Genomic DNA, 20,484 nt, shown 5'->3' with positions numbered 1-20,484 from the left:
AAGTTCTGGAGCACAGGTCTTCAGTACTATCGGTGGAATATTGTCAAGGCCCATAGCTTTTGCAGTATCCAGTGCCTTCAGTCGTTTCTTGATATCATGCAGAGTGAATTGAATTGGCTGAAGTCTGGCATCTGTGATGCTGGGGACTTCATGAGGAGGCCAACTCCGCACTTCTGGCTGAAGACTGTTGCAAATGCTTCAGCCTTATCTTTCGCACTGATGTGCTGGGCTCCCCCATCATTGAGGATGGGGATATTTGTGGAGCCACCTCCTCTAGTTAGTTGTTTAACTGTCCACCACCATTCATGGCTGGATGTGGCAGGACTGCAGAGCTTAGATCTGATCCGTTGGTTATGGGATCGCTTAGCTCTGTCGATCACATGCTGCTTACGCAGTCTGGCACACAGATAGTCCTGTGTTGTAGCTTCACCAGGTTGACACCTCATTTTGAGGTATGCCTGGTGCTGCTCCTGGCATGCCCTTCTGCACTCTTCATTGAACCAGGGTTGGTCTCCTGGCTTGATGGTAATGGTAGAGTGGGGGATATGCCGGGCCATGAGGTTACAGATTGTGGTTGAGTACAATTCTGCTGCTGCTGATGGCCCACAGCGCCTCATGGATGCCCTGTTTTGCATTGCTGGATCTGTTCGAAATCTATCCCATTTAGCACGGTGGTAGTCCCACACAACACGATGGAGAATATCCTCAATGTGAAGACAGGACTTGGTCTCCACAAGGACTGTACAGTGGTAACTCCTACCAATACTGTCACGGACAGATGCATCTGCGGCAGGTTGATTGGTGAGGACGAGGTCAAGTATATTTTTCCTTCTTGTTGGTTCCCTCATGTCTATACATGCGGAACCATCCTTAAATAAAGAGCCCATGTTACTGATCTTGTCTTGAGTGGTCAGTACTTTGTGTATAGGAGCAGCTAACGTAAAGATTAAGGCAACGTGCATCATGGTAGCAGCAGACCTCGCTGCAGAATTAAAAAATTTAAAGTTGAAACGTGGAACAGAAGATCGGGATCGTGGTGCTCTACTTCAATGCAAGTTCATGGAGAGGAACCAGCGCGATGTCAGGAAGAGCCACACACAGAAAAAGGCAAAGTCTCTTTGTATAATTCCCAAACTGGTGGTCAAAAGAAGCAAGCTGGTCCATGATCATGCTGTGCAAGTTCGCTGCAGGTCGCTCCAGAGTTGTGCTGTCCAAAGATCATTATGATCCAGCCCAAAGTTTAAAAAAAAGCTTTCACTGCCATTGCAGAGTCCTTTTCCAGGCTGACTGCTTTGTGGGCAGGGCCGAACAAAAGCGCGCGAATCAGGCAACAATGCAACTGCAGTCAGCTGTCTGCCTGCACAGCAGGAGACAGCACCACACCTTCCAAGCCTGTTCACAAGTGGAACTACAGACAGTTATTTCTGTTTGCCAGTGCAACAGGCAAACCACCTAAATGGATTGCTTACTGCATGTCCATCATCATTTGTAGATGGAAAGATGCCAACACTTGTACAGCAGGTGACTTCTTTTAAGAGCAATGGCAGGGAGTCATTACAAGAATGACAGCACAGTTCCTACCATCAACTGGAAAGCAACTGACCTGCTATAAGAATTTCAACTCTTTAAGCAAAGAGTCGAGCTATGTTTCGACAACTTAGCAGTCGCAGGCAGATCTACAGAATCAGGTAGTGAAAATACACATTGCCGTTGACAATGAAGGCTTACATCACCTTAACACTTCTGGCCTTACCAAAGAAGAGCAGGAGGACCCCGTGAAAATCTGATCCACATTCGAGGATCAACTTCGTGTCAAACTCGATATTCGGGTCTGTTGACTTGAATTCATGTCCTTTTGACAGTAGCTGACTGAGTCCATTGACCAGTTTGTCAGTCGATGTCGAGCTAAGGGCCATGAATGTGACTCCACTGAGACTGAGCTGGTAAACCGCATCATCAAGTTAGTGATTGCATTAGAGAAATACCAGAGGGATCTTTCAGAGAAGCCCAAGGGGTATACAGTGGATGCCTTGCTCAGAGACCGTCGAAATTTTGAGTCCATCATTGTGGGCCAACAGAGTTTACAAGCCCTACATGCTGCAAATACCATTGCTGCATTGAGTAAGGATTCCATGTACAGGAAACCAAGTAATAGGTGCGGGCTCTTACATATGCCTAAGAGTTGCCCAGCATTTAACAAAATCTGCAAAGCATGTGGTGTCAGGGGTCACTGGAAAGGTCAGTGGCGGAAAGCCAATACAGATGCTGCTGAGTCGGGCAGACCGCAAGAAGGCTTCATGCCCTGACAAGCTTAGCGGTCATACTTCACATCACACATCCACGCAGTTGCAGATGGCGTCAACACTAGTGATGATGATGGTGAGAGTCCAAGTTCAAGTGGGCGAGAGGAACAGTCATTTCACGCTGTCAATGTCATCGAACGCATTGATTCGATTACTCCACTGAAGGCGTTTGCAACTATTCATGTTCTATGTCTGAAAAAGGAGAGCACGCATCTGCTCTGGGTGAAGGTGGACACAAGTGCCAGTGCAAATATTTTACCTCTATGCATCTTAAAAGGTATGTATCCGGGTATATGACCTTTCATTCTGATGGAGGGTCACTGACCTGAAACATTAACACTGTTTCTCTCCCAGACCTGCTGAGCATTTCCAGCACTTTCTGTTTTTATTTCAGATTTCCAGCATCTACAGTATTTTGCTTTTATATCACCGGCGCCAGGTTCCATAGCAACCGGCTGTTGGGGCGCCGCGATTCATTGCTGATTGGTTTGTAGTTGCCGTAGGACCCGAAAGGCCCAATGAGCGGGCTCCTTGCTGCGGGGTGGGGAGTTTAGCAATGGCAGCCGGTTGGAAGATCGGTGTGATGGGCCGCGGGCTCCCGGCCGCGCTTGGCTGCATCATCCGGCAGCTTTACTGCAGCTTCCTGCTCGCCGGGAGCGGGGGCGGCCTGGGTCTGTTTGTGTTTACAAGATTGAGGGGTGGGAGATGGGTACGGGAGGGAGAGATGGGTCCAGGGGGGAAGAGATGGGTAGGGGGGGGAGATGGGTAGGGGGGGGAGATGGGTACGGGCTGGAGAGATGGGTAGGGTGAGGGAAGAGATGGGTACGGGGGAGAGAGATGGGTGTAGGGGGGGGAGATGGGTACGGGCTGGAGAGATGGGTAGGGTGAGGGAAGAGATGGGTACGGGAGGAAGAGATGGGTACGGGGGAGAGAGATGGGTACGGGGGAGAGAGATGGGTGGGGTGGGGAGATGGGATCGGGGGAGGAGATGGGTTCCGGGGGAGAGGGATAGGGTGGGGAGATGGGTACGGGGGGGAGTTGGGTGGGGGAGGAAAAATGGGTATGGGGGAGGAGATGGGTACGGGTGGGATATGGGTGCAGGGAGGTGAGATGGATATGGGAGGGGGAGATGGGTATGGGGGTGGGCGATGGGTACGGGGGGGATGGGTACGGGTGGATGTATTTGGGGGTGATGGGTATGGGGGGCATGGGGAGATGGGTATGGGGGTGTGAGGAGATGGGTATGGGGGTGTGAGGAGATGGGTATGGGGCGATGGGTACGGGGGGAGAGATAGGTACAGTGGGGGGAGATGGGTACATGGGTATGGGGAGAGCGAGGGGTACGGGGGGAGATGGGTACGGAGGGAGGAGATGGATATGGGGGGGTGTGGGTAGATGGGTATGGGTGGGGGATGGCAATGGGGGCATGGGGAGATGGGTATGAGGAGGTGAGATGGGTACGGGGGGGAAATTGTACAGGGGAGAGATGGGAGCGGGGGAGAGATGGGTATGGGGGGCATGGGGAGATGGGCATGGGGGGGAGATCGGTATGGTAGGAGATGTTATGGGGGCATGAGGAGATGGGTACCGGGGGGGAGATGGGTATGACACTTAGGCATTATGACACTTGCATAGGAACATGAGGAGTCCCTCCAAGCTGTTCCCACCATTCAATGAGACAATGAGATCATAGCTGATCTGTGACATAACTCCAATTATCTGCCTTTGCCTCATATCCCTTAATAACTTTGGCTCAGTGAAGCGCCCCATGTACATGAAGAAAAATTTGTAGGGCTGTGGGGAAAGAGTGAAGGAGTGGGACTAATTGCTCTTTCAAAGAGTTGATACAGGCACGATAGGCTAAATGGCCTCCTTCTGTGATGTAAAATTCTCTGATTCTTAGCTGTTGATGATGTCATGTAACTATTTTACTTTCCATTCAGTGTTCCAGCCATCTTTCCTGATTGCATCAGGACCTGAAGTAAATGTGTTCCTTGTGGGAGAAGACAGCTCCTTTGCTCAAGTTGGTGTGGAAACAGTTGCTGCCACTGATGGTATGTTTGCCTTATTCTGGTTTACGGGCACATAAGTTCCAGACTAATTCCTGGGATGGCAGGATTGTCCTGAGGAGATATTGAGGAGGCTGAGCCTGTATTCTCCTGCATTTAGAAGAATGAGAGGTGATCTCATTGAAACATAAAAAATTCTTGCAGGGCTTGACAGGGTAGATGCAGGAAGGATGTTCCCCCTGGTTGGGTGGTCGAGAACCACTGGACACAGTCTCAGAATGAGGAGTAGACAATTTAAGACTGAGATGATGAGGAAATTCTTCACTTGGTTAGGGGTTTGGTGGTGGAGGGGCAGTGAATCTTTGGGATTCTCTAACCCAGAGGACGGTGGAGGCTTAGTCATGAGTATGTTCAAGACAGAGATCGAAAACGGAGTGTAGATTGTAAGCAGAGTGTGGAAATATGAGTTTGGCGAGTGGGGAGTTCAGTGAAGCGGGGTGGAGGTGCTCCTTTTTCTACGTTTTAACCAGTATTTGGTTCTTTCTTCTGTGCAGTGGAAGGAGCTGCTTGGTGAGTAACTGGTAAGCTATTCTACTTATAACGACTAGTCTGTAAAGTTAGTTCAGGAGTACAGGAGCAAGGATGTCTTACTGCAGTTATGCAGGGCCTTGGTGAGACCACATCTACAGTATTGTGTGCAGTTTTGGTCTCCTTATCTGAGGAAGGATGTTCTTGCTATGGAGGGAGTGCAGCGAAGGTCCACTAGGCTGATTCTTGGGATGGCAGGATTGACATATGAGGAGAGATTGGGTCGATTAGGCCTATATTCACTTGAGTTTAGAACAAGGAGAGGGGATCTCATAGAAACCTATAAAATTCTAACAGGATTAGACAAGCTAGATGCAGGGAGGATGTTCCCGATGGCTGGGGAGTCCAGAACCAGGGGTCACAGTCTCAGGAAACGGGATATGCCATTTAGAACCGAGATGAGGAGAAATCTCTTCACTCAGAGGGTGGTGAACCTGTGGAATTCTCTACCGCTGAAGGCTGTGGGAGGCCAAATCATTAAATATATTCAAGAAGGAGATAGATATTTTTCTTAATGCCAGAGGGATCAAGGGATATGGGGGAAAAGCGGGAACAGGGTACTGAATTAGACGATCAACCATCATCTTTTTTGAAGGGCGGAGCAGGCCTGAAGGGCCGATTATCCTACTCCTGCTCCTAGTTTCTATGCTTTTATGTTAAGTTAAGGTATGGCAGGGCAGCTCGGCTGAGTGGAATGTACAGCCTGTGACATGTGGGAAGTCATGGATGCACCATGTGTCCTAGACAAACACATCTGCAGGAAGTGTCACTGGCTGCACAAGCTTGAGCTCTGGGTTTCAGAACCTGTACTCCTGAACTAACTTTACAGACTAGTCGTTATAAGTAGAATAGCTTACCAGAACTTTGGGGCGGCACAGTGGCGCAGTGGTTAGCACCGCAGCCTCACAGCTCCAGGGACCCGGGTTCGATTCTGGGTACTGCCTGTGTGGAGTTTGCAAGTTCTCCCTGTGTCTGCGTGGGTTTCCTCCGGGTGCTCCGGTTTCCTCCCACAAGCCAAAGACTTGCAGGTTGATAGGTTAATTGGCCATTATAAATTGCCCCTAGTATAGGTAGGTGGTAGGGAAATATATAGGGACAGGTGGGGATGTGATAGGAATATGGGATTAGTGTAGGATTAGTATAAATGGGTGGTTGATGGTCGGCACAGACTCGGTGGGCCGAAGGGCCTGTTTCAGTGCTGTATCTCTAAACTAAACTAAACTAAACAGAACTCGATCGGTGGCTGGAGTCACTGTGGTGCATCCACGAGGCAGAGAACTATGTGGATAGCACGTTTAGGGAATTGGTCACACTGCAGGTTAGGAGCATGCAGGTAGAGAGGGAATGGGTGACCACCAGGCAGTCTAAGAGAATCAGGCAGGTAGTGCAGGAGTCCCCTGAGACAATCGCGCTCGCTCATCAGTTTTCCATTTTTGATACTGGTAAGGGTGATGGTTCATCAGAGGAGTGCAGTCAGAGCCAGGTTTGTGGCACCATAGGGGAGGAAGAAGAGTGGAAGAGTAGTAGTGATAGGGGATTCATTAGTTAGGGGAACAGAAAGGCATCTCTGCGGCCGTAGACGAGACTCCCGGATGGTATGTCGCCTCCCTGCTGCCAGGGTCAAGGATGTCATGGAGCAGCTACAGGACATTCTTCGAGGGATGGTGCCAGAAGACTGGAGAATTGCAAACGTGATATCCTTGTTCAAAAAAGGGTGTAAAGATAAGCCCAGCAACTACAAGCCAGTCAGTTTAACTTCGGTGGTGGGGAAACGTCTAGGAAAAATAATTTGGGGCAAAATTAATAATCACATGGACAAATGTGGATTAATTAAGGAAAGCCAGCATGGATTTCTTAAGGGAAAATCATGTTTAACTAACTTTCTGGAGTTTTTTGAAGAGGTAACAGAGAGGGTTAATGAGGGCAATGCAGTTAATGTGGTGTACATGGACTTTTAAAAGGCGTTTGTTACAGTGCCACACAACAGACTTGTAAGCAAGGTTATAGCTCGTGGAATAAAAGGAACGGTAGCAACATGGATACGGAATTGACTGAGTGACAGGAAACAAGTAGTGGTTAATAGATGTTTTTCGAGCTGAAGGAAGGTTTGTAGTGGAGTTCCCCAGGGATCAGTATTGGGCCCCTTGCTTTTCCTGATATATGTTAATGACCTAGACCTAGGTGTACAGGGCACAATTTCAAAGTTTGCGGATGATACAAAACCTGGAAGCATTGTGAACAGTGAGGAGGATAGTGTAGAACTCCAAAAGAACATAGATAAGTTGGCGGAATGGGTGGATAGGTGGCAGATGAAGTTCAATGCAGAGAAATGTGGAATGATTCATTTTGGTAGGTAGAACAGCCTATCCAATCTTTCCTCATAGCTGCATTTTTCCAGTCCTGGCAACATCCTCGTAAATCTCCTCTGCACCTTCTCTAGTGCAATTACATCCTTTCTGTAATGAGGTGACCAGAACTGCACACAGTACTCAAGTTGTGGCCGAACCAATGAGTTATATAGTTCCAGCATAATCTCCCTGCTCTTATATTCTATACCTCGGCTAATAAAGGAAAGGATTCCCTATGCCTTCTTAACCACCTTATCGACCTGTCCTGTTACCTTCAGAAAACTGTGGATATTCACTCCAAGGTCCCTTACTTCCTCTACACGTCTCAGTATTTTCCCATTAATCATGTATTCCTTTGCCTTGTTTGACCTCTCCAAATGCATCACCTCACACTTAATTCCATTTGCCACTTTTCTGCCCATCTGACCAGTCCATCAATATCTTCCTGCAGCTTACAGCTATCCTGCTTGCTGTCTACCACACAACCAATCTTTGTGTTGTCTGCAAACTTCTGTATGATGCCCCTTACATCCAAATTGTTAATATATACCTCAAAAAGCTGGGGGCCCAGTACTGAGTCCTGCGGAATACCACTGGAAACAACCCTCCAGTCGCTAAAACACCCATCAACAATTACCCTTTGTTTCCTGCCACTGGGCCAATTTTGTATCCACCTTACTGCATTTCCCTGGATCCCATGGGATTTTATTTTTTTAACCAGTCTGCCATGTGGGACCTTGTCAAAAGCCTTGCTGAAATCCATGTAGACCACATCAACTGCACTACCCTCATCCATCTTCCTTGTTACTTCTTCAAAAAAATTGATCAAGTTTGTTAAACAAGATCTTCCCTTAATAAATCCATGCTGACTATCCTTGATTAACCTGTGTGTTTCTAAGTGACAGTCTCTCAGAATAGATTCCAATAATTTGCCCACTACTGAAGTTAGACTGACTGGCCTGTAATTATTCGGTTGATCCTTTGCTCCCTTTTTAAACAGAGGTACAATGTTAGCAGTTCTCCAGTCCTCCGGCACCACACCTGTATGCAGCGAGGACTGGAAAATGGTGGTCAGACCCTCTGCTGTTTCCTCTCTTGCTTCTTTTAACAGCCTAGGGTACATTTCATCTGGCCCTAGTGACTTATCAACTTTCAAGGATGCTAATCTCATTAATACTTCTCTCTCTATGTTTATCACATCCAATACTTCACACTCCTCCTTAACTACAATATCTGCATCGCCCCCTCTTTTGTGAAGACAGATGCAAAATATTCATTGAGAACCATGTCAACATCTTCCGCCCCTACACATAGGTTACCTTTTTGGTCTTTTGTGGGCCCTATTCTCTCCTTAGTTATCCTCTTACTCTTATTGTATTGATAAAACATCTTTGGTTTCACCTTGATTTTGCTTGCCAATATTCTTTCATGCCTGTTGTGGGACAACTCAACCACCACACGAGGAGACTCAGGTACAGGTTCGATCGATTTATTCAAGGGTACGCAGGGAGAGACACCACCTCGGGTATTCCAAGCTAATACTCTAACTTTACGTTCAGGAGCACAAACTTATGTACCATTCTGATCATACAATGTGTTCAAACAACAGACGATTGATATGATTGATCATCAAACAATGGTGATTGATTACACATTCCAATGAACACACATCCTCAACCGTATCAATACACATACCAGATGGCTCCATTGGAGCTTATTATCTCTTTGTTTCCCATTACACCAACATTCCGCGGAAACTGGCCTTGAGGTCCCAGCACCAACTTCCTAATCCTGCCATTTAACCTAGCAGCATGTTTGTTTCTTTTCTCAACCTGCCTGTTAAATTTTGCTGATATGTTTTTCTAAAACTCAACTTATTTCTACTTAACCCCTTCAGTCCCCCCTTTTAGCCCTCGGCCCAGCCCAAGATAGCCAACAGGCCTGAACAGTGATGTGCTCAACTCTCATTGCTCTCCACCACTGTTTGATGCTGGCTAAGCATCGAGCTTAGGGTTGCAAAAGCAATTGACTACACTGTCTGTATGGGTTGGCCATGTAGTAAGGGCTCACAACCTACTTTCCTAATCCCTGAGTTCCCATACTACTGGCTTCTCCTTGTGTGTCCTCCTGACCCTGTGGACTAAGCATGTCAAATATACAACCATCACTACTTAGGCAATAACCAAGATGTGGGAGATGATCCTGAACCAGGGGGGTATCTGTATGTTTGAACCCCAATTCCACAGATCCTCCCACCATGTGGTATCATCGATCTGTTCAACCTCTTCTTCCAGCGCCTTAGTTTGCTGTTGTAATGTATAATACACCCTATGTACCTGCTGTAACCCCTCACGGATGCCTGTGAGTTGGCAGTGGAGGGAAAGAGTATGGGAACTGTCTCAAGTACTATATTAGATTAGATTAGAGATACAGCACTGAAACAGGCCCTTCGGCCCACCGAGTCTGTGCCGACCATCAACCACCCATTTTATACTAATCCTACACTAATCCCATATTCCCAACAAACATCCCCACCTGTCCCTATATTTCCCTACCACCTACCTATACTAGTGACAATTTATAATGGCCAATTTACCTATCAACCTGCAAGTCTTTTGGCTTGTGGGAGGAAACCGGAGCACCCGGAGAAAACCCACGCAGACACAGGGAGAACTTGCAAACTCCACACAGGCAGTACCCGGAATCGAACCCGGGTCCCTGGAGCTGTGAGGCTGCGGTGCTAACCACTGCGCCACTGTGCCGCCCCTTTTATATATTTCCACCAGCTGTACCTTGCCCTTCCTCGTTGGTACCTGTGGGTGTAGACACACTGTGTGATTAGTTATTGGACAGGATTGGTTGTGTCCATACTGATATTCTCTTGTTGTAGTCAGACAATATCTCCCTTTTCCCACATATGCAACGTGGGTCGGTTGCATTACTGCCCGTATAGCTTCCTTTATACAAATGACTGTTGCGTTCCATCCACATTTTGCTTCAGTTATATATATTGGATATGGACACACTACGGCAGAGGCTCCTATACTACATCACTCTAAAGTAGTACCTATCATTTCCCCCTCTATTTCTACAGTGTATGGCGGTATTCTATGATAACTTACGTAATAATCTTCCCTTACCCCAATGTTCTCTACGTCGTATAGGGTTTTTACTGTGTATTGATTCTGGTATTACTGGAATTGCCAAGACCACACCTATCAATGGGCTGTCATTGACAATACATTTCTCATCAGTTTTATACATGTGTTAAACATCTGAGCTGGCAACCAGTCAGGTTCTCGTTCTGGTGACGGGTCAAGTTAGATAAGTGGGTATTTGATATCCACAGGAGAACTTCACCCTCATGGAGCTGTCTGAAGCTCTCCCGAGTCTGCTCGAGCATCCGAGATCCATAAGTGCTGCAGACATGGTTCCTAACCACATCCTCTGAGATGTTACGCCCCTCGCCAATTAGTTCGTTAATGGTCCATGCGTGACACTCAAGTACGACAACCAAATCCTGAACCCGCACCAAGCTGTCCGCTCTGGATCTTTAGTTCCTGTCTGAGGATTACTTTAAGTTGGGTGCTTAGCATCTGGACCTTTTGGTCCACTGAAGCCAAGTCAATCGAATTTATGACTGAAGTTTCCGTGTTAAATAACATGGCAGCATCATTCAATAGACTACATTTTTGTTGGTACCTCCCCTAAGTGAGCGGTGCCCCCCTTGGTCGCCCCCCAGCATTGAACCAAAATGCCTGCGTTATTACTTGTTTTACCAAAGCCTCATACAATTTCTGGGTTTCCACCGGGCACCACTGAGGTAATTTAATGTCAGAAATGTTTAGGACAGCGGGTACCAGCTCATGGTGTACATTATCATACAAAGTCTTATTAGTTTTTGTCAACACTAGCCCATTCTCTGGTCCAGGGTTCAGTGTTGGGTCCTTGGCGTCGGTGTCTGTTTGTTGATCCCGATGGTCTTGAGGTCTGTTGAGCTATTGTGGTATGATCCGTTTGTCACTTGACAGATTGAACCTTCCCAGTTCCGGGAGCCTCAGTATTTTGAATAGCATTCTGTAAGATATAATGAGCCTTCCAGTCGTCACTGGTCAGTCGTGATTAAATTCTGCAAAACAAAATCAGTCTGTTACATGTTTCAGCTGGGTCCAGTGTTTCCAGCGTCCCTTCCCTCTAATGTCCACACAGGCACAGGTATCGCTGGTCATTATTACCTCGTAGTGTCCTATCCAGCTAGGCGCAAATCCCGGTTTCTCAGGCATTACCTTACCAATACTTTATCTCCTACACTAGGCACCTTCACCTATTTCTCATTCATGTCCGTTTCTATATCCTGTATTATCTGCTGATCTCTGACCACCTGTTTTTGCTCATGCAATTGTTCGCACAGCTCTTTTACAAATCTTTTAACCCTTTCTCTTGTGGGTCCTACTTCCTCACTACCTGCTACAACATACCCTGGCAGTCTCATCACCCTTCCTGTCATTAGTTCAGTTGCTGTACATGTAACAAATCACATCTGCACATTTACACCCATATCCCAATATCATGCCACACATTCTCAACTCTCAGGTGATCTTATCAAAAGATCAAATGTCGGGGTTGGGGGAGCTGGTGGTGTCTGTCTGAGATCTTTGCATACCTCCCCCTGCAGGGTCTTGATGTCTTGGGTCAGGGCCAGACTTTCAAATGTAGCTCTCTTTAAAAAAAAAACTCATAGACAAGGATACAAATAACTCTTAAGAGAAAACTGTCAAAGTACCAGTCTCATCCACACTTTCCTGACTTTCATTGGAAAGTTTTAGGCTTCTTGGAAATTCTACACTATATTAATTTAGTGGTTTGAATTCTGATTAGCTCCTGCATCAATCAGGTCTAATTGCCAATTCCCATTAATTATAATTCTATTTTATTCATGAGCCCTGGAGAAACTGTACAGTCATAATTCTTTAAAACAGAATTCAAACATTCCCATTTAATTCCAGGCATTACCGTATTTTGTTATTTTTTTCTCTATCTTAGATGACATTTTAATTTCTTAAAAGTAACTTGCTAAATTACACTGGATTTTACACATCTCAAATTATTCCAAATTCAAATAACAGTGTTGCTGGAGTGACAGGTTTTATTAATTTTCCATTTAATATCTCCCCAAAAGAAACTTTGTTTTTTATACTTAGGAACCACCTAGACTGTTTTTTTTCTAAAACTTTGATTGTCCTCTTAAATGTCAGATAAATTTCCCTTTGTGTGCTTTAAATAACCACTCATGTCAATTTAATTTTGTTTATCGATTCCAATTTCCTATGCCCAGACTTGGTGGTAATGCATGTTTTTTTACATTAAAGACAGAAGTGCTTGCAACTATCTCTCCTCGAGCACTTTTTCTCATAGATAAAGATGCTGTGACATTTGTTGTTTGCAGTTATGTTCTTAAATTCTTAAAGCTGCTGGATCTCTTGCTGTGGCCTCAATTCTCATGTGGCCTTGGAACCTACCGTCATCTGCTTAAAAAACACAAAGAATCCATTGTGGCTCTGTTCCTGAGCCCAATGGGTTAATTTGTCCAATTATATGTCAATTTAGAAATTTAATAATGCGCAAGCTGCAGCGGGGTTAATTTCTTTGCTTGTTTCCAAGGGGGCAGAGCCAAACATTCTCAGATGCATAATTTTACATAACTTTTAGAACAAACTTTCTCAATTGAAAAAGAACGAAACTCCATTTTAAATTTTTTTTTCAATTCTTTTCGTATCCTTAGGGTTTTAAAACAACAAAATCTTTAGTAACATTATCAACTTCATAGGAAAGCATTCTCCATTAGGGAAGACAGCATTTTAGATTAAACTCCAATTGTCTCCAAACTTTTAGCATCTTTTGTAATTAAAGACTCCCTCAACTTGACAAAATAAACTTGAAAGTTCAATGTGGCCACCACACCTTTTCAGGTTAGTTAACCTTAATAGTATAAACTTAATCAAACAGAATTGCACATGCTTATTTTTTAAGAAAAGGTACATCACGTCATTTTTTTTTCTTCAGGCGTCTTTTCAAATGACTGTAATAAAACCCAAAAATTAAAGAAAAGTTATTCAACATTCCTAAAACAAAAAAGTTTAACACCAGCTTCTTACACAAACTTTAAACATTCCAATCTTTCCCATATCTCCTTTGTTTGTCCTTCTCTCCCTTAAAGCAATATCCAATTCCTGACATTTGCTACTTAAAAACAGTCAATAAGACATGTCCTAAATTTAAACTGCAAAGAAACAAGAACAGACTTTAAACTTTGGTCCAATTAAAGCAGTGTTTTAAACTTCAAATTGGATTTCTGCCAGACATCCTGAAGCTCATCTCTTAGAAAATTGTTCATTACTTTTTCACAGTTGCAAAACTAACCTTTAAAATAAAAATAAAACTTTAACTTAAAATATAATTCAATTTTATATCCCATTCCTGGGTGCACAATCTTAAATTGAAATGAACACACTCAACAATCACTTTCACACTTATTCAATTCCAAACTTTGAAAATTGATTCCTGTAATGGGTTATGAATTCAAAAGTACCAAAATCTGTGTCAAATTCCCTGTCCCGATCCTAAGGAACGCACACTTGGTTCAACTAGTTCGCACCCAAAACATGACTCAAAGTTCCCACAAGAATATATGTATAAAAATAGAACAAGTAACAGCCTCATGCTTTCATCACTAAAGCCGGGCAACAAACAGTTAATGACTCAGCTCCACAGTTCACATTCATTCAAGCTTGAACAAAGACACAGTAACTTGTTTTTACTCACTTGAAATTTCAACAAAAGTATAGTTTTTTATGTTGCTCTGCCATTAAGTTAGTCATGCGGGCCCCAGTCGGAAAACGTTTCGTTATTCAACTATTTATCTGACATTTTGCCAGCTTCCTGTCGTCACCCAGCACGGTCCCCTATCCCCCTTTGTCTCTACCGACCAGCGTGGCTTCATGTTCGATATACCTTACATAAGTGGTTCTGACCTCTGCGCGGCTTCGACTTAATGTCCCGCCAGCGTGTTCCTGCCTGCTTACCCGGCGCGCCTCCTGTCCTGAGTCCTCCTTCAGATTCTTTGAATACTTGACTGGACCTTCACTCAGGTAGGCTTACTGCCCTAACTATGGGTGGTAAATAAATATACTCACACGTTTGCAGTGCCGCTCCGATGGTCCGATACAAGTATCCTGCCGACTACGCCAAACTGTTGTGGGACAACTCAACCACCACACGAGGAAACTCAGGTATAGGTTCAATCGATTTATTCAAGCGTGCGCAGGGAGAGACACCACCTTGGGTATTCCAAGGTAATACTCTAACTTCTCATTCAGGAGCACAAACTTATATACCGTTCTTACAATGTGTTCAAACAACGTATGATTGATCATAAAACAATGGTGATTGATTACACATTCCAATGAACACACATCCTCAACCATATCAATACATATACCAGATGGCTCCATTGGGAGCTTATTATCTCTTTGTTTCTCATTACACCAACATTCCGTGGAAACAGTGGCCTCGAGGTCCCAGCACCAACCTTCGCTCCCTACTCCTGCCCTTTACCTTAGCAGCATGTTTGTTTCTTTTCTCAACCTGACTGTTAAATTCTGTTGAGATGCTTTTCTAAAACTCAACTTATTTCTACTTAACCCCTCTTTGCTTTCCTAATTTACTTTTTGATTTCACCCCTCCACTTTCTATACTCCTCTTGGCTTTCTGTAGTATTGAATTCTTGGTGTCGGACATAAGCTTTCCTTTTCTGCCTTATCTTACCTTGTAGGCTTCTTGACATTCATGGGGCCCTAGATTTGGCCATCTCACCCTTTTTCTTTCTGGGAACATGTTTGCCTCCCACTGCTCTGACACTGATTTACCTTCAAGTAGCTGTTTCCAGTCCACTTTCGCTAAATCACTCCTCAGTTTAGTAAAATTGGCCTTGCTCCAATTGAGAACACTTAACTCCTGTTCTATCTCTGTCCTTTTCCATAATCATGTTAAAATTGACAGAATTATGATCAGTACCACCAAAATGTTCGCCCACTCCCACCCCTTCCACCTGCCCATCTTGATTTCCTAAAACTAAGTCTAAAACTGCGCCCTCTCTTGTTGGACTTGCTACATACTGGGAAAAAAGTTGTCCTGAATGCACCTCAAGAATTCTGCTCCCTCAATTCCTTTCACACTAAAACTATCCCAGTTAATATTGGGGTAGTTAAAATCCCTATCTATTACAGTCCTATTGTTCTTGCACTTCTCAGAGATTTGCCTTCGTATCTGCTCTCCTATCTCCCTCTGACAGTTTGGGGGTCTGTAGTACACTCCCAGCAGTGTGATTGCCCTTTGTAGTTCCTTAGTTCAATCCATATGGCCTCATTTGATGAACCTTCCAACAGATCATCCCTCCTCACAGCTGTAATAGTTTCCTTGACCAAAATTGCCACTCCACGACTTTGGCTGCTTCAGTTCAGTTTCTGGTCAATGGTAACCCCCAGGATGTTGATATTTGGGGATTCAGTGATGGTAATGCCATTGAACATCTAGGGGAAATGGTTAGATTCTCTTTTGTTGGAGATGGTCATTGCCTGGCACTTGTGTGGCACAAATGTTACTTGCCACTTATCAGCCCAAGCCTGAATATTGTCCAGGTCTTGCTGCATGTGAACACGGACTGCTTCAGTATCTGAGGAGTCGTGAATAATACTGAACATTGTGCAATCATCGGCGAACATCCCCACTTCTGACTGTATGTTGGAGGGAAGGCCATTGATGAAGCAGCTGAAGATGGTAGGGCCTAGGACACTACCCTGAGGAACTCCTGCAGTGATGTCCTGGGGCTTACATGTTTGGCCTCCAACAACCACAACCATCTTCCTTTATACTAGCGTTGACTCCAACCAGTGGATAGTCCCCCCTAATTCGCACTGACTTCAATTTTGCTTGGGCTCTTTGATGCCACACTCGGTCAAGTGCTGCCTTGACGTCGAGGGCAGGCACTGTCATCTCACCTCACTTCACATGAGCATTGTAAAGCGAAACTAGACACAGCCACATTAGGCGATGTTAGAGCAGATGACCAAAAGCTTGGTCAAAGAGGTAGGTTTTAAGGAGCATCTTAAAGAAGAAAGAGAGGTGTAGGGAGGGAATTTCAGAGTTTAGGGCATTGGCAGCTGAAGGCATGGCTGCCAGTGATGGAGTGATTAAAATCGTGGATGCTCAAGAGGCCAGAATTTGATGAGTGCAGATATCTTGGAGGGTTGTGGGGATGTTTACAGAGATAGGGAGGGGCGAGGTCATGGAGGGATTTGAAAACAAGGTTGACAATTTTAAAGTTGAGGCATTGCTTGACCGGGAGCCAGTGTAAGTCAACGAGCATAGGGGTGATAGGGGAACGGGACTTGGTGCAAATAAGGACATGGCAGCAGAGTTTTGGATGAGCTGAAATTTATGGATGATGGAATGTGGGAGACTAGCCAGGAGTGCATTGGAATAGTCAGGTCTAGAGGTAACAAAGGCATGGATGAGGGTTTCAGCAGCAGAAGAGCTGAGGCGAAGTTATGGAGGTGGAAATAGGTGGTCTTTGTGATGGCACGGATAAGTGGTCAGATGTGACACCAGGTTGCTAACTGTCTGGTTCAGTCTCAGACAGTTGCCAAAGAAAGGGATGGAGTTGGTAGCGAGAGAACGGTGTTTATAGCAGGGACCGAGGACAATGGCTTCAGTCTTCCCAATATTAAACAGGAGGAAATTTCTGCTCATCCAGTACTGGATGTCGGATAAGCAGCCAGATAATTTAGCAGTCAAGAGAGGTGGTGGTGATGTAGAGCTGGGTGGTCGTCAGCGTACATGTGAAAAATAATGCTGTGCTTTCGGATGTTGTCACTGAGGGGCAGCATGTAGATGAGAAATAGGAGGGAGCCAAGGATAGATTCTTGTGGGACACCAGAAGTAATGGTGCAGGAGCAAGAAAAGAAGCCATTGCAATTGATACTCTGGCTACGATTAGATAGCTAAGAATGGAACTAGGTGAGTGCAGTCCCACCCAGCTGGACAACAGTGGAGAGGTGTTGGAGGAGGATGGTGTGGTCAACAGTGTCAAAGGCTGCAGACAGGTTGAAAAAGACTGGTAGGGATAGTGTACCTTTGTCACAGTCATGTAGAATGTGATTTGTGACTTTGAAACAAGCCTCTTTGTTACTGTGGCAGGGCAAAACCTAATTGGTGGGATTCAAACATAGAGTTCCGGTAAAGATGGACGTGGCTTTGGGAGGTAACAAGTTCATGGACTTTGGAGAGGAAAGTGAGGTTAGAGATGGGGGTCTACTTTGCAAGGATGGTAGGATCAAGGGTTTTTTTTGAGGGGGGGTGGGCAATGACAGATTTAAAGGAGAGGGGACAGTATCTGAAGAAAGAGAACTGTTAACAATATTGGCTCACTTGGGAACCAGGAGGGGAAGTTGTGTGGTCAGCAATTTAGTGGGAATAGGGTTGAGGGAGCAGGAGGTGGGTCTCATGGATACGATGAGAAAACTGATTGTTTACTTTTTGTTTGTTTTCTATTTAGATTTGTCACAGTCTAACTGTGTGGAGACAAATGCCACTGCTCAGTGGACACTGACTACTTCTGTTGATAAGGTTAGTTTTTTTAAATAAAACCTTTCTTGTGTTTCTTCCTTTATGGCGCCTTCCATTTGTGATAAAACCTCCCTCAACCTGATTTCTGGAATGTTAATCTTGTCTAACATTAAAAGGGCCCAGGTCAGTAGGCTGAACACTGCCTGCTAGTTCACTTAACTGCAATGCAATCAGACTTTTTTGATTTCAGCAGGAGGAATTTCAGGAATAATGGTATGGAAACTCCTGACTCTTATTTATTGCAGCATTGATCGGTAAGATTTTGCAAGGCATGACATGGCTGCCTTCTAATTATTATGGGCTGTGAACTGAAGTGGATCAAGCTCAGAGCTTGGAAAACATTGGTAAGAAAGCCCAGGTGAACATTACAACAGCTGGGACCGTGATAGAATTGCAGCCTCAGAGTAATGTTGCCAACTCTGGTTGGAGGTATTCCTGGAGGTTTGATCACATGACACTTGATCAGTTTGCAAATGTCACTGCATTTACCGTATAAAGGTCGGGTGTCCTGTAGTCGAGCATCTTTGCTCGTGACTTTGTGCCAGCAGCTATTATATGAGAAATTCAGAATCAGCAAACCACCTATAAGCAAGTGAAGAAAGTACAAAGGTGTGAATGTGAAGTGAAATTCTACTTTTCGCTCTGGTTGCTAGCAACAATGACTAGGAGATCAACTTTCCATTTCAGGAGGTTGGCAACCCTATTAATAGGGGCTTCAGCAATGATCCCTGGTCACCCACTCAGTCTCCTTCCCTTCAGCCAATTTCTCACTCATCCCATGATTTACCTTCAAGCTCCACCTTTAACAAATGTCAAAGACTTATGCAAGTGTTTAAAAATAAGGAACTTTAAATTTGAGGCACTGTGATTTTTCTGGGCCACAGAGTGAATGAAGTGTCCGGCTGTCAGTAACATTCTGAGTTCCCAGTAATCGCCTCCCTCAGTCTGTCCCTCTTATGCCCTACACTGAGTAACATGCAGCTGCAAACCTCCTTTGGGGACAGCAGCTTGCAGGTTACACCAACACATCACTTGGTCTGCTGATGGGATTTGTTTGAAACCAATTTTCAACTTCAGGTGGTCCCTATGAAAAATATACAGGCAAGTTCTGGAACTGAATCAAACTGGACTATTTGTACGAGAACAAGACTTCAAGAACCTGAAATGTAATTGGATAAAGCCACCTCCAGTGTGATTTTCAGATTCACTAGGGAACAACAGGCGGCGGGAAGTTGTACTTTTATCATGGGTTGCGAGGAGTAGTGGCCAGGAGATTTGTTGTCCATTTGGGAGATTCCTGGACAGTCTGGGAGTGTTAACAACCCTTCCGCAGAGAAAGTTACTGCACCTCTGTGTTACAGGGATTTTCAAGACAAAATGGGCTCCTCATGGACTGGTTTAACTAATTCTTTGCAATTTTTGGTGTGTTTATTTAACTTTGCTTTAGATCTGCAGGTCAAAGTAGCACAACTGCTTAAAACAAATCAAGGCTAAGTTTTTTTTGAATGTTTGGGCAGGTGAGTATTGAGTACTGGCGGCAAGAATTGGCACAGACAGTAGCCTTAGAGCCAGTGGTTGTTTTTCAGACTGCAGGGAGATATACAGTGACTGGGGTTGATTTAAGTTTCTACATGTCGTGTTATCAATTGTTAGCTGTGTGTAGTCAGCTGGCTGAAAAAGTAAGATGGTGCTGAAAATGATTTTGAGTGATTTCATTATTTTGTTTATATTGACTGCTGATTGTTGATTGGAAAATATATTTTCTATCCTGAGCCCAGCTGCTGAAACGTTAGTTCTGTATTAATTTTATTACAGATGAACCTCAATGTGCTGTTGACCCTGGACCGACCGCTAGTACTTTGTGAAAATTTATCAAATGAAACCAACTGCTGTCTGGAACCTCTGTGCATTGTCGAAACTCTCCACGTGACTGCTTGTCTGAATGGCAAACTTTCAGCGACGCTGCTTGTTCAAGTTATAATATACGTGAACTCGACATTTCATGGGATTATAAATGGTAAATGCTTTCTATGGAGCTTTGGCAACACCCAATACTAATTTAAAATGAGACACTCTGTCTGACCCATGACTCATGTAACGGAACCTAGCAACAGTGGCGAGAGGCTGCCAAGTTCTACCGCCATTAATTGCTTTCTGCTCCTGCTTATTTCCCAAGGTGTGCCATTGTAGACTGTCAGCAGCAAGAATTGTATTGGCTTTTATTAGCTGTTTATAAACACCAAGACACCCTTATAGATTTGTAATCGCTTTTCTACCCACTGGAGACACAGGAGGCAGTCACTGATCACTAAATAGTATGTCATTCTGCCTACTTTGAGTACAATGTTTCATGTGAGGCCAATGTAATAATGTAATTATAATAGCCTGGATTTGTTAAAGGCAAATTATGTCTGAGAAAATAGACTGAGTTGTTTGCTGGAGTAACAGAGAGGGTTGATTAGGGTAGTGCGGGTTGATGTGTATGTAGACTGTCAAAAGGCGTTTGATAAAATACCACATAATGGACTTTTTTGAAATTTGAAGCCCTAGGAT

At 44.6% G+C, this 20,484-nt stretch overlaps 1 protein-coding gene across 2 annotated transcripts in view; it reads left to right on the top strand.

Annotated features, from left to right (window-relative positions):
• The first annotated feature begins 2,848 nt into the window (after positions 1 to 2,848).
• The window catches only part of tctn2 (tectonic family member 2), a 56,796-nt gene continuing 39,160 nt past the window's right edge, over positions 2,849 to 20,484 (top strand). For both annotated transcript variants that reach the window (XM_068054503.1, XM_068054502.1), the window contains exons 1-4: positions 2,849 to 2,974; positions 4,247 to 4,357; positions 17,861 to 17,931; positions 19,747 to 19,948. In XM_068054503.1, the coding sequence (XP_067910604.1) occupies positions 2,860 to 2,974; positions 4,247 to 4,357; positions 17,861 to 17,931; positions 19,747 to 19,948 (499 nt within the window). In that variant the 5' untranslated portion in view covers positions 2,849 to 2,859. The remainder of the gene's footprint in view (positions 2,975 to 4,246; positions 4,358 to 17,860; positions 17,932 to 19,746; positions 19,949 to 20,484) is intronic.

This window comes from Heterodontus francisci, chromosome 23 (genome assembly GCF_036365525.1).
Source record: "Heterodontus francisci isolate sHetFra1 chromosome 23, sHetFra1.hap1, whole genome shotgun sequence".
Classification (NCBI taxonomy): Eukaryota; Metazoa; Chordata; class Chondrichthyes; order Heterodontiformes; family Heterodontidae; genus Heterodontus; species Heterodontus francisci.
Note: the sequence above shows the minus strand (reverse complement) of the source record. Positions and strands in the feature narration are given on the sequence as shown.